The sequence below is a fragment of the Nelumbo lutea genome, chromosome 1 (assembly GCF_056320005.1).
Source record: "Nelumbo lutea isolate HS-2025 chromosome 1, American lotus-T2T, whole genome shotgun sequence".
NCBI lineage: Eukaryota > Viridiplantae > Streptophyta > Magnoliopsida > Proteales > Nelumbonaceae > Nelumbo > Nelumbo lutea.
The window spans coordinates 141,676,156-141,689,504 of NC_142684.1; the positions used below are offsets into that span (position 1 = coordinate 141,676,156).

Genomic DNA, 13,349 nt, shown 5'->3' on the forward strand with positions numbered 1-13,349 from the left:
TATGAAACTGCAACCCTAGTGACTAATCTCTGTTTTGCAGGTGGTGCAAATAGTCCATATCTGATTTATGATTGTCTAAAATCAGAAATATTAATTTCAGATCTTTTCTTGATTAATTATTGAATTAAAAATCAGTTTTGGACCATCTTGGACCAGATTGGACCAAATCTGTTTGGACCGAATCTAGGGTTCGAAATGGGACTATTTTTAGTCCAGTTTTCTCACACTATCAGGCCCAAATATGATGTTCAATTGGAGGGATTTATTCGGCCCAACTTGTAAAACCCAGTTTTAAAAGGTTAAAACTGCAAAAGCCCATTTTGTGAGATATATGGGCTGAATTGCTAACCGCTATTCAGCTCATATACCTAGATGATATTAATTGTTAATATTGTGTTTTTGTTGGGCTGATTGATGGGCTTTATAGCTAGTGATTGATTGGATCAACTCTTCCATATCATGTGGTGTGGATGTTTGATGTGTTGCGACCATGGGCCACAAACACTTGGCCCATGTTGATTCGTTAGTGGCTCTTGCACACACCATGGCTGAATGTACATCATTGCCATGGTGTCCCATAAGGTCATTTGATGACTACTCCTTATTTGGTGGGCCCCATAACCCTGAAAAGGGATGCATGCGGAAACCCTAGCCGATTTAGGCCCATCATAAATTTGACTTTATGAAAGTCAGTGGGAACCACTTTGGTTTGACCTAAATTAGAACTAGCGCATAATTTTGTTCCCTTCGGTAATATGAGTATATGTAATAGGGAGATCCATATGATGGACTCTCTAAAGGCCTTCCATCATTAGCACGATGATGAGTCCTTCAGTAATGAGGAAAGGGGCGTCATAGACCAATGTGGGAGGGGCTTCACCAAAAAATGGGAACTCTCTCACAGTACCTTGGTGTAACCTGAATATGATGGGTAAGCACTCACTGGACAGAAAGGTTTTCTTGAAAATGGCTCTGAACCTTGTCTGGCAGAGGCCAAAGGGAAACTCATATGATGAGTAGATGCGATCTATCACAGAAAGGTGGTGGGTTATGTAGCTGAAACAGTTGGCTCCATGCACCCTATGTGATTTCCCACATTTCTAGAGACATCTTGCCATCTCTATCAATGAGATAGGAGGGAAATGTCAGAGATGAACAAATGGAAATGGAACATAGATTAAAAGCCATATCTATGTAGGTAACATGAATCAAACTAAAGGTTGTGGACTAACGTTTTGCTGTTTTACCAGAAAATGGCAAACAAACAATTTGCTAAGTAATGTTTTACTGTTTTACCTAAATATGTTTCATTTTCATTTATTCATCTCTGAGATTTCTCTCCTATCTCAGTGACGAAGACGGTGAAATGTCTATGGAAATGTGGGAAATCACATAGGGTGTGTGGAGCCAACTGTTTCAGCTGCATAACCCCACCACCTTTCTATGACGGATCACATCCACTCATTGCATGAGTTTCCCTTTGGCCTCTGTTAGACAAGGTTCAGAGCCATTTTCAGGTAAACCTTTCTATCCAATGAGTGCTTACCCATCATATTCAGGTTACGCCAAGGTACTGTGAGAGAGTTCCCATTTTCTGGTGAAGCCCCTCCCACGTCAGTCTATGACGCCCCAATCATCTTATGAAACACCCTGACAAACACAAAAGCAAATGGATAGCCCAATTTTATGGTGCATTTCCTCATTACTGAAGGACCCATCATCGTGTTAATGACGGAAGGCCTTTAGAGAGTCCATCATATGGATCTCCCTATCACATGCACTCATATTACCGGAGGGAAAAAAATTATTCCCTAGTACTAATCTAGGTCAAACCAAAGCGATTCCCACTGACTTTCATAAAGTCAGATTTATGGTGGCCCAAATCGGCTAGGGTTTCTGCACGCATCCCTTTTCAGGGTTGTGGGGCCCACCATGCAAGGAAGGGGTCATCAAATGACCTTAGGGGACACCATGGCAATGATGTGCATTCAGCCTTGGTGTGCATAAGAGCCATTAATGGATCATCATGGGCCAAGTGCTTATGGCCCACGGTCGCAGCACATCAAACATCCACACATTACATTATATGGAAGATATGATCCAATCAACCACTAGCTGTAAAGCCCATTAACCAGCCCAACAAAAACACAATATTAACAATTAATATCATCTAGGTATATGGGTGGAATCGTAGTTAGCAGTTCGGCCCATATAGCTTTTCTCACAAAAGTGGGCTTTTGCAGTTTTAACTCTTTAAAATTGGGCTTTACAAGTTGAGCTGAATTAATCCCTACAATAGAACATCAAATTTGGGTCTGGAAGTGTGAGAAAACTGGATTGAAAATAGTCCCCTTTCGAGCCCAAGATTCGGTCCAAACGTATTTGGTCCAATCTGGTCTAAGATGGTCCGAAACTGATTTTCAATTCAAGAATTAATTCAGGAAAGATTTGAAATTAATATTTTTGATTTTAGACAATCAAAAAACAGACATGGACTGTTCGCACCACCTGCAAAACTGAGGTTAGTCACCCGGATTGCAGTTTCATAAACTGCAAAATGCAGAATGCGATCCCTCCATCTGCAAATCTCCAACGCCGTCGCCTTTTTCAATCAAGAAAATAATAAAAAAATAGAAATCCTATTTCTATTAATTAATTACATCCTTGATTGAATCCTATACATTCAGTCTAGAAAAATAAAAAAAAATATTATTTTATAGATCAAAATGAATAGAAACTACAAAGAAAGAATGCATAGACAATTTGCGCCAATTCTACACTTCGATCTCCTTGTACGAATAGTCCATTAAATCAAGAAATAAATTAAGAAAATTTCTAAATAAATTTCAGATTTAACAAAAAATTAATTTTAGATCAATCGCCCTCAACAAGAAACAGTTTCTTGAAATAAAACAACAATCTGTGCAATACCTAGACAGAACAACTTATGCCAACTTGCACAGGTTTAGATCTAATTTCTTGGTTCAAGTTGCGAACCTGTGGCACTGATACCACTGAAAGGAATGGTAGGATCCATCATATGGATGCCAAAACTATTTTGGAATGGGTGGGTGAATTTCAAAAATTTCCTACCTTCCTTCCAACTGGGAATCACATTTCCTGATTTTAGAATCAAAATTCAAGGATCGTACTTGAACCAAACCAAACCAGATTTGAACCAAAAGACAAGGGAGGGATTATACCTGATCCAGAGAAGTAGTATCTTCTAAAGTTGGTTTTCATGCCCAATGAAGATCCCAAGATTAACTCCCACTGAAGATGACACAGTGATGATGGAGCTGAACCAGTAGTGTTCGTCCCACGAACCAAGCTCTTCTAAAGAACTCGATGGAAGAATGTGAGCACCACACGAACAATCAAGAACCTTTCTTGATCTTCTCTAAATAAGAACTCGAACTGGCAGAAAAGGGTGGTGGCAATTGCTGGAGGAGAAAGCTAGAGAAGAAGATGGCGAACTGCTATTTTCTTCTATAGGGTTTTCTGAGATCTTATCTCAAGAATGCAGAGTTGTCAGCTAAAACTCTGTAGGGTTCGAATTCAAGTAATTCAAATTAGGGTTTTCCTCCTCTTTCTTAATGATTAAGAAAACCTCCTAATCATATCAAGAGTTGCCCTTATCCAAATTTGTATTTGGATTAGGACTCTTCTTAATCTTATTTGCAGATTAGATCAGCTTTTGGGCTTAACCCAATCTCAGATCTGCCCCCTTAAGTGACTGATCAAATCAGCCCAGATCAAAATGGGCTTTAGGCCCAATATGTATTAAGTGCTCAATTGTCTTCCAACCTATTGCCCAGTTGGGCTTCTTTGTATGGCGTGGGACCCAAGCATTGATCTACACACCAGCCAAATGGGTTTGGCCCAACCTCTGATACAACGCCTAGCCGAATTCACTAGAAAACCTAGTGAACCCCTTGACCCTATCACATGGACCCCATGGGCCCAACACTTACACTAAGTGGTCCTTGGGCTAAGCCATCTTATAAAAACCTAGGGACTTTGGGCAGATGCAAGATTGGCCCATCAGGTATTATCCTAAATAGCCTTACACTCAACCTCATAGCCCATAATGATCAAGCACTCCCCAACAAGAGAGGACCTCTCCCTCGGCTGCAAGGAACAGTGCTGCATTCTCTACTCACATGGATCTCGAGAATTAAAACCATTTGCAAACAATTTGAAACCATATATAAGTATATATCATATATATAAATTTTGCCAAAATAAAATTTCAATGATTCAAATCAACTGCTGACAGTTTGGTTTCCATCAGAGAGAGTGCATCCCCGATCATTACCTTTGTCTGACAAAGGGGCTGATCCTGTCACTATGATCACCCACTCAGATGAATTCTCAGACTGTCCCTACATACCCAAGTTTTGACTCCCACTAAGGATCTCACTGATTGGCATATCAAAGATAGCCCAATCCGACACCTAGTGCAGTACCATAATCGGGTCTAGGGGTCAGGTGTAACTTTCTAGTTTTGCTCATCAATTTCCAAGGTCTAAGGCAATACTGAAAATCTGGTCTAGTTCAAGGATTCAACTAATCCTACACTGCGTGTGCCTTGGGTCTCACCTTGGCGGCTGAGACAAGCCACCCCAACAGTTGGCAGCACACCAATGTTAGCCTTGGTAGGATAAATCTCCCCAGACTCATCCAACGGCTGTTAACATTTAAAACTAACACAAGTTTCATTAAGTGTCCAATTTTAGGGTATTACACAGAAGTATACCACACAACATGAATCAAACATATACTTTATTTATTAACATTAAATATCAAAAGTACATCAAAACTGATTGAAGCTAAGGGCATACAAAAACTGTCCAACAGACCCAAGGGGTCCTGAGAAGGGGTTGGATTCTAACCCCAGGTAAGATGAAAGGCTATTCTTGAGAACTTCAAGGGTAAAGGAAGAGAAAGAGGGGTCCTGTAGCTATGCTTGTTGAAGCTACCAAAACGGGCAAGAGAAAGAGGAAGGCAAAGAAGCCTTAGAAGAAAGCCACTAAGAGCAAAAGGCAGAAGAAAGACAAAGCATCAGATGCCCGTCACTTCTGCAAGAAGACCGGCCACTGGAAAAGGAATTGTCCTACCTACCTGGAATCCAAGAAAAGTAATTTCGAAACTTGTGTTATAGAAACCAATTTATTGGTAGCTTCTGCGTCCTAGTGTATTGACTCCAGGGCTTCAACTCATGCGTGTAACTCACTATAGGGGTTCAAGGTAAGCAGAAGGCTGAGTGAAGGAGAAGTCACTCTCTACTTAGGGACTACTGCAACTGTTGCAGCCGCGGCAATAGGAACCGTGGAGTTAATTTTTAGAGAAGGAAAAGTTGTACTAAAAGATTGTCTTTATGTACAAAACTTAAGAAGAAATTTGATTTCAGTTTCAAAACTGTGTGCAGATGGTTATTCTGTTTTCTTTAATAATACGATTACTATTAAAAGAAATAACAGATTCATCGCATACGAGGAACTGGAGAATGATTTCTATGTTCTACACCCTTCTCTAGAAACTAACATAACCGAAACTACATTGGCTGAAATCCCCAAGAAGAGAGCCCATGATACAGTTAATCCCACGTGTCTGTGTTATTACTGACTTGGCCACATTGGTGTTGACCAAATCACAAGGTTGGTAAAGGATGGTTCTTTGGATTTTTTAACTGTAGAAGATCTTCCCACCTGTGTGCCTTGCCTACAAGGAAAGATGATGAAACGGCCATTTAACGGTAAGCCTGAAAGATGTACAGGCACACTTGACCTAATACATACTGATGTATGTGGTCCCCTGAGTGTTAGGACACGGAATCAACACGTGTATTTCATCACCTTCACAGATGATTTCACGATATGGTTACGTGTACCTGATGAGACACAAGTCTGAATCCTTTGAAAAGTTCAAAGAGTTTAGACAAGAGGTCGAGAAACAGTTGGGGAGAGAAATTAAAGCCCTTCGATCTGATCGAGGTGGCGAGTATCTCTCTGACGAGTTCAGGGACTACTTGAAGGACAATGGGATAATACCACAATTAGCTCCTCCTGCTACACCACAACTTAACGGTGTTTCAGAGAGGAGGAATAGGAGCTTATTGGATATGGTCCGGTCACTTCTCATACACTCAGAGTTACCTACATCCTTTTGGGGTTACGCATTAGAGGTTGCGATTTACGTGCTGAATCGGGTTCCAACCGAATCGGTTCCGAACACTCTATATGAACTCTGGACTGGAAAGAAACCAAGTGTCCGACAATTGAAGATTTGGGGTTATCCAGCACACGTTAAAAGAACGAGTGCGGACAAGTTGGAATCCAAGACCAGTCATTGCCTATTTGTAGGCTACCCAAAAGGCTCTGTAGGTTACCTTTTCTATGATACAAGTGAGCAGAAAATGTTCTGCAGTCGAAATGCCCAATTCTTGGAGACCGATTACATCCTGGACACCCATCATCAGGAAATTGTTCTTGATGAGGAGAGCTCAGGAGCAGTGGGAGATGTCCCACAAGTTCCCGGTAGTGACCAACCTAGAAGATCCACTCGGGTATCCAGGCCACCAGTCCATTATGGTTATGACCAGGATAGTTACCTGGAGGAAACCTTGACTAGTGAGGAGGATCCCGTGACTTATGTGAAAGCTATGTTGGACATAGATTCCCAGAAGTGGGTGGAGGCCATGAGAGTAGAGATGGACACAATGGAGGCCATGAGCCTGTATCTATGCTTGTTGAAGCTAGCAAAATGGGCAAGAGAAAGAGGAAGGAAAAGAAGCCTCAGAAGAAAGCCACTAAGAGAAAAAGGCAGAAGAAAGACAAAGCATCAGATGCTTGTCACTTCTGCAAGAAGACCGGCCACTGGGAAAGGAATTGTCCTGCCTACCTGGAATCCAAGAAAGGTAATTTCGAAACTTGTGTTATAGAAACCAATTTATTGGTAGCTTCTGTGTCCTGGTGTATTGACTCCGGGGCTTCAACTCATGCGTATAACTCATTGCAGGGGTTCAAGGTAAGCAGAAGGCTGAGTGAAGGAGAAGTCACTATCTACTTGGGGACTACTGCAACTGTTGCAGCCGCGGCAATAGGAACTATGGAGTTAATTTTTAGAGAAGGAAAAGTTGTACTAAAAGATTGTCTTTATGTACAAAACTTAAGAAGAAATTTGATTTCTGTTTCAAAACTATGTGCAGATGGTTATTCTGTCTTCTTTAGTAATACGATTACTGTTAAAAGAAATAACAGATTCATCGCATACGGGGAACTGGAGAGCGGTCTCTATGTTCTACATCCTTCTCTAGAAACTAACATAACCGAACTTGGCACCCGGGTCAATAAGAAATTGGGTGCAGTTAGCACAAGCCTTCACGTCCCACTTTGTCACCAGCAAATGGTGCCCACGAACCGAAGAAAGCATCTTCAACGTTTTACAAAAAGAGGAAGAGTCCATCCGAAGCTATATCAAGCGGTTCAACGACGCTTGTATGCAGATACCATGCTCAGACCCCGTCATACGCCTTGCTACAGCCAAGAAGGGCGTGATGCACAAAGAGTTCAAGTGGCACATGGTCGTCAACCAACCCGCGACCATAACCGAGTTTCTAAAGCTTGTAGATAAGTTCATAGCCACTGAAGAGGAGATCAACCAGAAGGGCAAGGGCGCACCCGAGAAAAGAAACAGAGAAGGAGAGCCTTCCAGTCAAGGGGACACCCGAAGAAAAAAGGAAATAGTTTGGGGTGTAAAGCCGAGTCAATTGTTCCGAGCTCCTACACCAGACCGAGCTGATTACACCCCAATAAATGCGAAGCGGGCCAAAATCCTAATGGCGATCAAGGATGCCCCATACGTGAAGTGGCCACCCCGTCTGAGGGGAATCCCAATGAAAGAAATAAGAGTCTGTATTGCAGTTTTCACAAAGACCACGGTCACAGTATCGAGAGTTGTAAAAACCTCCGCGACAAGATAGAGGAACTCATCCGTCGTGGATATTTGAGAAACTTTGTACAAAATAATAATAATAACAATAGTAATATAACATGTCGGCAAGGGGAGCACGGTAAAGATGCTCCCGAGTCCAATAGCAGGCCGACCGAACAACAGCAGAAGACAGCCTCCAGAGGAGAGGCCAGTTTGGGGGACCATCCACACGATAGTGGGAGGTTTGATCGTTGTGGGTTGCACCTCAGCAGCAGCTCAGACGTCAGTTCGTGAGGCCACCTAGGAAGAACAGAACCCCCCAAAGCGAGCCACACCCACGGAGCAAGGCGAAGAGCGAGCCACACCCACGGAAGAAACAGTCGCGGTCTCGACCTCAACAGCAGACCCAGCTCGGAAGCTTCAGATCGGCGCTTCCATCCAGGAGCCCCTACGATCTGAATTGGTAAGTTTTTTACTTTAAAATTTAGATATTTTTTCATGGTTTGCAGAAGAAATGCCCGATATAGACCCCAAACTCATAACTCACAAGCTGAACACTGATCCTGTAGTTAGGCCTGTTAGACAAAAGAAATGCAACCTAGCCCTGGAACGGTGGAAAACGGTCGATGAGGAAGTCGAGAAGCTCCTTGCAGCGGACTTCATAAGAGAAGTCCACTACCCGAGCTGGGTAGCCAACCCCGTCTTGGTAAAGAAGGCCAACGGCAAGTGGCGCATGTGCGTCGACTACACCGACCTGAACTGGGCTTGCTCGAAAGACTGCTTCCTGCTCCCCAGAATCGACCGTTTGGTGGACGTGACCTCAGGGCATGAGTTGCTAAGTTACTTGGATGCCTATTCGGGCTATAACCAGAAAAAGATGGACCCGGCGGATGAAGAAAATACTGCCTTCATCATGGAGTTCAGCCTATACTGTTACAAGGTTATGCCCTTCGGGTTGAAAAATGTAGGGGCAACCTTTCAAAGGTTTTAAATAAATTATTTGCACCGTTAATCAGTAGAAAAGTAGAATGCTATGTAGATGACATGGTCGTCAAAAATCAATTCTCACATGAATTAATATAAGACTTGCATTCTGTTTTTGAAATTTTGCGTAAGTTTAACATGAGATTGAATCCAAACAAGTGTGTGTTCGGTGTGACCTCAGGTAAATTCTTGGGATACATCGTTAACCGGCGCAGCATTGAAGCCAACCCGAATAAGGTTAAGGCCATCTTAGACATGAGACCACCCCATAAGTTGAAGGATGTTCAGAGGTTGAATGGCCGCATAGCTGCCTTGAGCCGCTTCATGTCCAAATCGACAGACCGGTGTCTGCCATTCTTTAAGGCAATCAAGAGCAAAGGGTTTGAGTGGACCCGAGACTGTCAGCTCGCATTTGACGAGCTCAAGAAATACCTCACTAGTGTGCCAATCTTAACCCGGCCCGAGGAGGGTGACGTTTTAGAACTATACCTCTCAGCGAGCGACGAAGTGGTCAATTCGATACTAATAAAGGAAGTAGATCGGGTCCAACGACCCATCTATTATGTTAGTAAAGTATTGCAGGGAGCAGAGACGAGATACCCGGAGATAGAAAAGATAGCATACGCACTGGTAATTGTAGCTCAGAATCTCCGCCTGTACTTCCAGGCTCACACTATTATCATTCTCACTGACAAACCTCTAAGGCAAGTCTTACTTAAGCTTGAGGTCTCTGGTCGGTTGATGAAGTGGGCCATTGAGCTCAGCAAGTACGATCTCCAGTACAAACCACGAACTGCCATTAAGGCCCAAGCCTTAGCAGATTTCATCGTCGAATGCACATTCAGCTCTAAAGCCCCCAGGCCAGTTGAGCACGAGGCTCCCAACTCAGGTGAGCCCAAAGCTCCCAGGCCGATCGAGTCCAAGCCTCGTGAGGTAGTAACTAGTGTGGCATCTCTCCTAGTTCGGCCAAGCCCGAGCTAGGATGAGGGGCCCTGGATCCTTCACGTAGATGGCTCCTCAAACCAGCAGGGCAATGGAGCCAAAATAGTTCTACACGGCCCAACTGGCACGAAACTGAAGTATGCACTACGCTTCGAGTTCGCGGCATCTAACAATGAAGCGGAGTACGAGGCATTGATAGTTGGACTAGCTCTAGCCAGAGAAGTAAAAGCCAAGCACATCATTATCTACAGCGACTCCCAGCTTGTGGTCAACCAGGTCACCGGCGAGTACGAAGCTCACGAGCCAACCATGATTGCCTACTTAGCCAAAGTCAAAGAGGCCCTGCTCAACTTCCAGTCACACTTTATCAGACAAATCCCTAGGTCAGAGAACGCTGAGGCCGATGCCCTGTCCAGGTTAACCAGCACCAGTGACATCACCATGAGAACCGTATACATAGAGGACCTGTCTCGGCCTAGCATTCTCAAGGGAGCAGAGGAGGTCGCTTCCGTCGCGCAAGTAGAGCCGAGCTGGATTGACCCACTTGCGAGCTTCTTACTACACGAGACCTTCCCTACAAACTGCAATGCAGCTAGAAGGGTGCAGCACCAGGCAACCAAAAATGTCATGATAGACGAACAACTATACCGGAGATCTTACACACTCCCTTACTTATGTTGCTTGCGACCTACCAAAGTCAAGCTCGTACTTCGCGACACCCATGAGGGTCTATGCGGTGGGCACTTGGGGGGTAGAGCCCTCGCCCAAATGGCACTCCGACAAGGGTATTATTGGCCAAAGACATGCCAATATTCACCACCAACCTGCCGCCGACCTCAAGTATCTCACCAGCTTGTAGCCCTTTGTGCAGTGGGGCATCGATCTACTCGGGCTATTCCCGCCAGCAACGGGTGGAAGAAAGTTCTTAGTAGTGGCAATGGACTATTTTACCAAGTGGGTAGAACCCGAGCCCCTCGTGACGATCACAGCCCGAAATGTCCAAAACTTCTTTTGGAAGAACATCGTGTGCTGCTTCAGATTACCTCGGGTGTTGATCTCCAACAACGGCAAGCAGTTCGAGGACATCAAATTTCAAGACTGGTGCCAAGACATGGGAATCCAACAGAATTTTACTTCAGTCGCATACCCTCAAGCAAACGGTCAGGCAGAAGTCAAGAGCCACTACCTAAGCCTAAGGGCCAGAATACTGAGCTAACATGACCTCGACACATAAGACCCAGCTGTCTCTTCGACATGGGTGGAAGTAAGGGTAAGAAGAGTGGACTATGAGTCGCTCCTAGAGCCTAAGGGCCACAAGAAGACCCTAGTTGCCACTTTGGCCTGGGTGAAATCCAAGAGCAGACTACGCGTCCCTTCTTAAGCCTAATGGTCACAAGAAATTCCCAGCTGCCACTTCGGCATGGCAAATTGACAAAAACCTGGTTATCTCTAAGCCTTAAGGGAAAGACAGCTCAGGTAAAAACCCTACTATGTCTATACTCTTGTTGTTCTTACTCATCTCGGTAACCCGATAGTCTAGGGTAACCCGTGCAACCCGAAGTAACACAACTTCACTCAGTTACCCTTACCGCCAGCTCGGTGGCTTGATAGCTCGGGTAACCTATACATTAAATTGACCATCTTGGAGTCCACTCACACTTAGAAGTATTTTTGCACTTAGAGATACTCGAAAGAAACTATATTTCATTGAAAAGAGAGTTTAGGTACAAAAGTTTTTACCCGAGCTCAAAGGCTCAGGATAGTACATTCACAGTTACAAATATAAAGGGCAAACTACTTCGGGGGTTCACCGCCTCTATCAGGGACCCCCTCGGAGATAGTGTCTAGACTGGCATCATCTGCTCCATCTTCGGGACCTTCACAGTTCAAAAAGGGAAAAGATTAAGTTACAAATATAAAGGGCAAACTACTTCGGGGGTTCGCCGCCTCTATCAGGGACCCCCTCGGAGACAGTGTTTGGACCGGCATCATCTGCTCCATCTTCAGGACCTTCATCCTCGGAATCGAGGTTGTCTTTTGACTGATACACGATGTCGTCAGTAATCCACGAAGTAGTAATGGCACTTGTGTCCAACTCGGGGTAGAGGTGCCTAATCAGCCACCGACTAAGCTTGAAGCCCTTACAATAGGCCTCCATCATCAGACCGTCGAATCTCGAAGAGTTGACATAGTCAATGACGGCCTGGGTCTTGGCCTCCTCAAGGGCACCTTCGAAGATTGCAATCTTCTCCCTTATATCCTCTTGGAAGTACCCCACTTCATGCTCTAGTTTTCCCTTCACTTCCTTGAGGCCTTGTACCTCGAGCCTTAGAGTATCCCGCTCAGCCTTGAGGCTGCTCACCTCGACCCCTAAGGCCTCCTGACCGACCTTGAGACCATTCACTTCAGCCCTTAACTTATCTTTATCTCGAGCCAGCTCTCCCTTCTCTGACATTAACACCTCGATGAAACTCTTTTGAGCCGAGGTGTCGCTCTCCAAGCGGTGAACCTGACAATGAGCTGCCCTCAACTCAGTATGGGTTGCACGAGATGATTCCTCAGCCTTCAAAGCCCACCTCAGATGTCGCTCTGATTGGAGGGTCAAGGCGCGAATGGTGTTCACCTGCAAAAAGGAGAACCGAGTAAGAGGGAGACCACAAAAAAAAAAAAAAAGAAAAAGAGAAAGAAGGGGGACTCACCACCATAGTAGCTGACTAGGAGTGAGTTCGGCCCACTTGCGGACCTCCCCCGAGTATGCAGCCAGCTCACTCTTCTTTAGGCTGCATTGGAGGTTCAGGACGGTTTGGCTCCCCTGACCCTCCGAGTTGGAAGCCGTCATCTCCACATCGTGAGTGGAACTCTCGGAGGTCTCGGCGGCAGCGTCGACAGGATGAGCCCCGGCAGTAGTGGCGTTAGCCTTGGCAACGCTTTCTCTAGCAAGTTGGGTGGGCTCGACAATGGGCTCGGTGGGCTTTACGGCAGGTTCTGCCATCACCTTGGGCCCCTTAGGCACAACCCCCTCTTCCAAGTCAATGATGGGCACGACTGCCACCTCGGGCCCCGAAGCAGAAGTCTGCGAAAGTCGAGGTTCAGTCGAAGCTTGCGGGGACCCAATGCATGCCTTCTTTGCCACGCGCTTCTTCCTCTTCATCTGGTGGAAGAGCTTCTAGTTGTCTATCTTTTCAGCCTCCATGGGGCTTGCGGTGAAATACGACATTAGTAACCCGAAGCAAATATATGAGTGGAAAAGTCGAAGTGGGAAAAACCTACCTGGAATCAAGCATGCTCGAACGAGCTTCTCCTCAGAAATGAAGTTTTTATAATGCAGCCCGAGCTTATCTAGTGACTGGAGCTCCTTCTCGGTCTTCCCGTCCAAGATGACACCAGGGTCTTGAATGGCTCTCCTCCAATCGGTGGGGAAGGGCCACCCCGTGCTGCTTTGGACTACGAAGTAGTCCCGCTTCCAAGCTGGGACTTTGCTCGGGAGC

The 13,349-nt window shown here is 45.0% G+C and overlaps 1 protein-coding gene across 1 annotated transcript in view; it reads right to left on the minus strand.

The window, feature by feature from the left end:
* The window catches only part of LOC148877999 (G-type lectin S-receptor-like serine/threonine-protein kinase At4g03230), a 30,030-nt gene extending 17,177 nt beyond the window's left edge, over window positions 1–12,853 (minus strand). Inside the window, 3 exon segments of the mRNA XM_088971184.1 lie at window positions 11,660–11,738; window positions 11,845–12,484; window positions 12,605–12,853. Of these exon segments, the coding sequence (XP_088827310.1) occupies window positions 11,660–11,738; window positions 11,845–12,484; window positions 12,605–12,853 (968 nt within the window).
* Window positions 12,854–13,349: the final 496 nt, after the last annotated feature.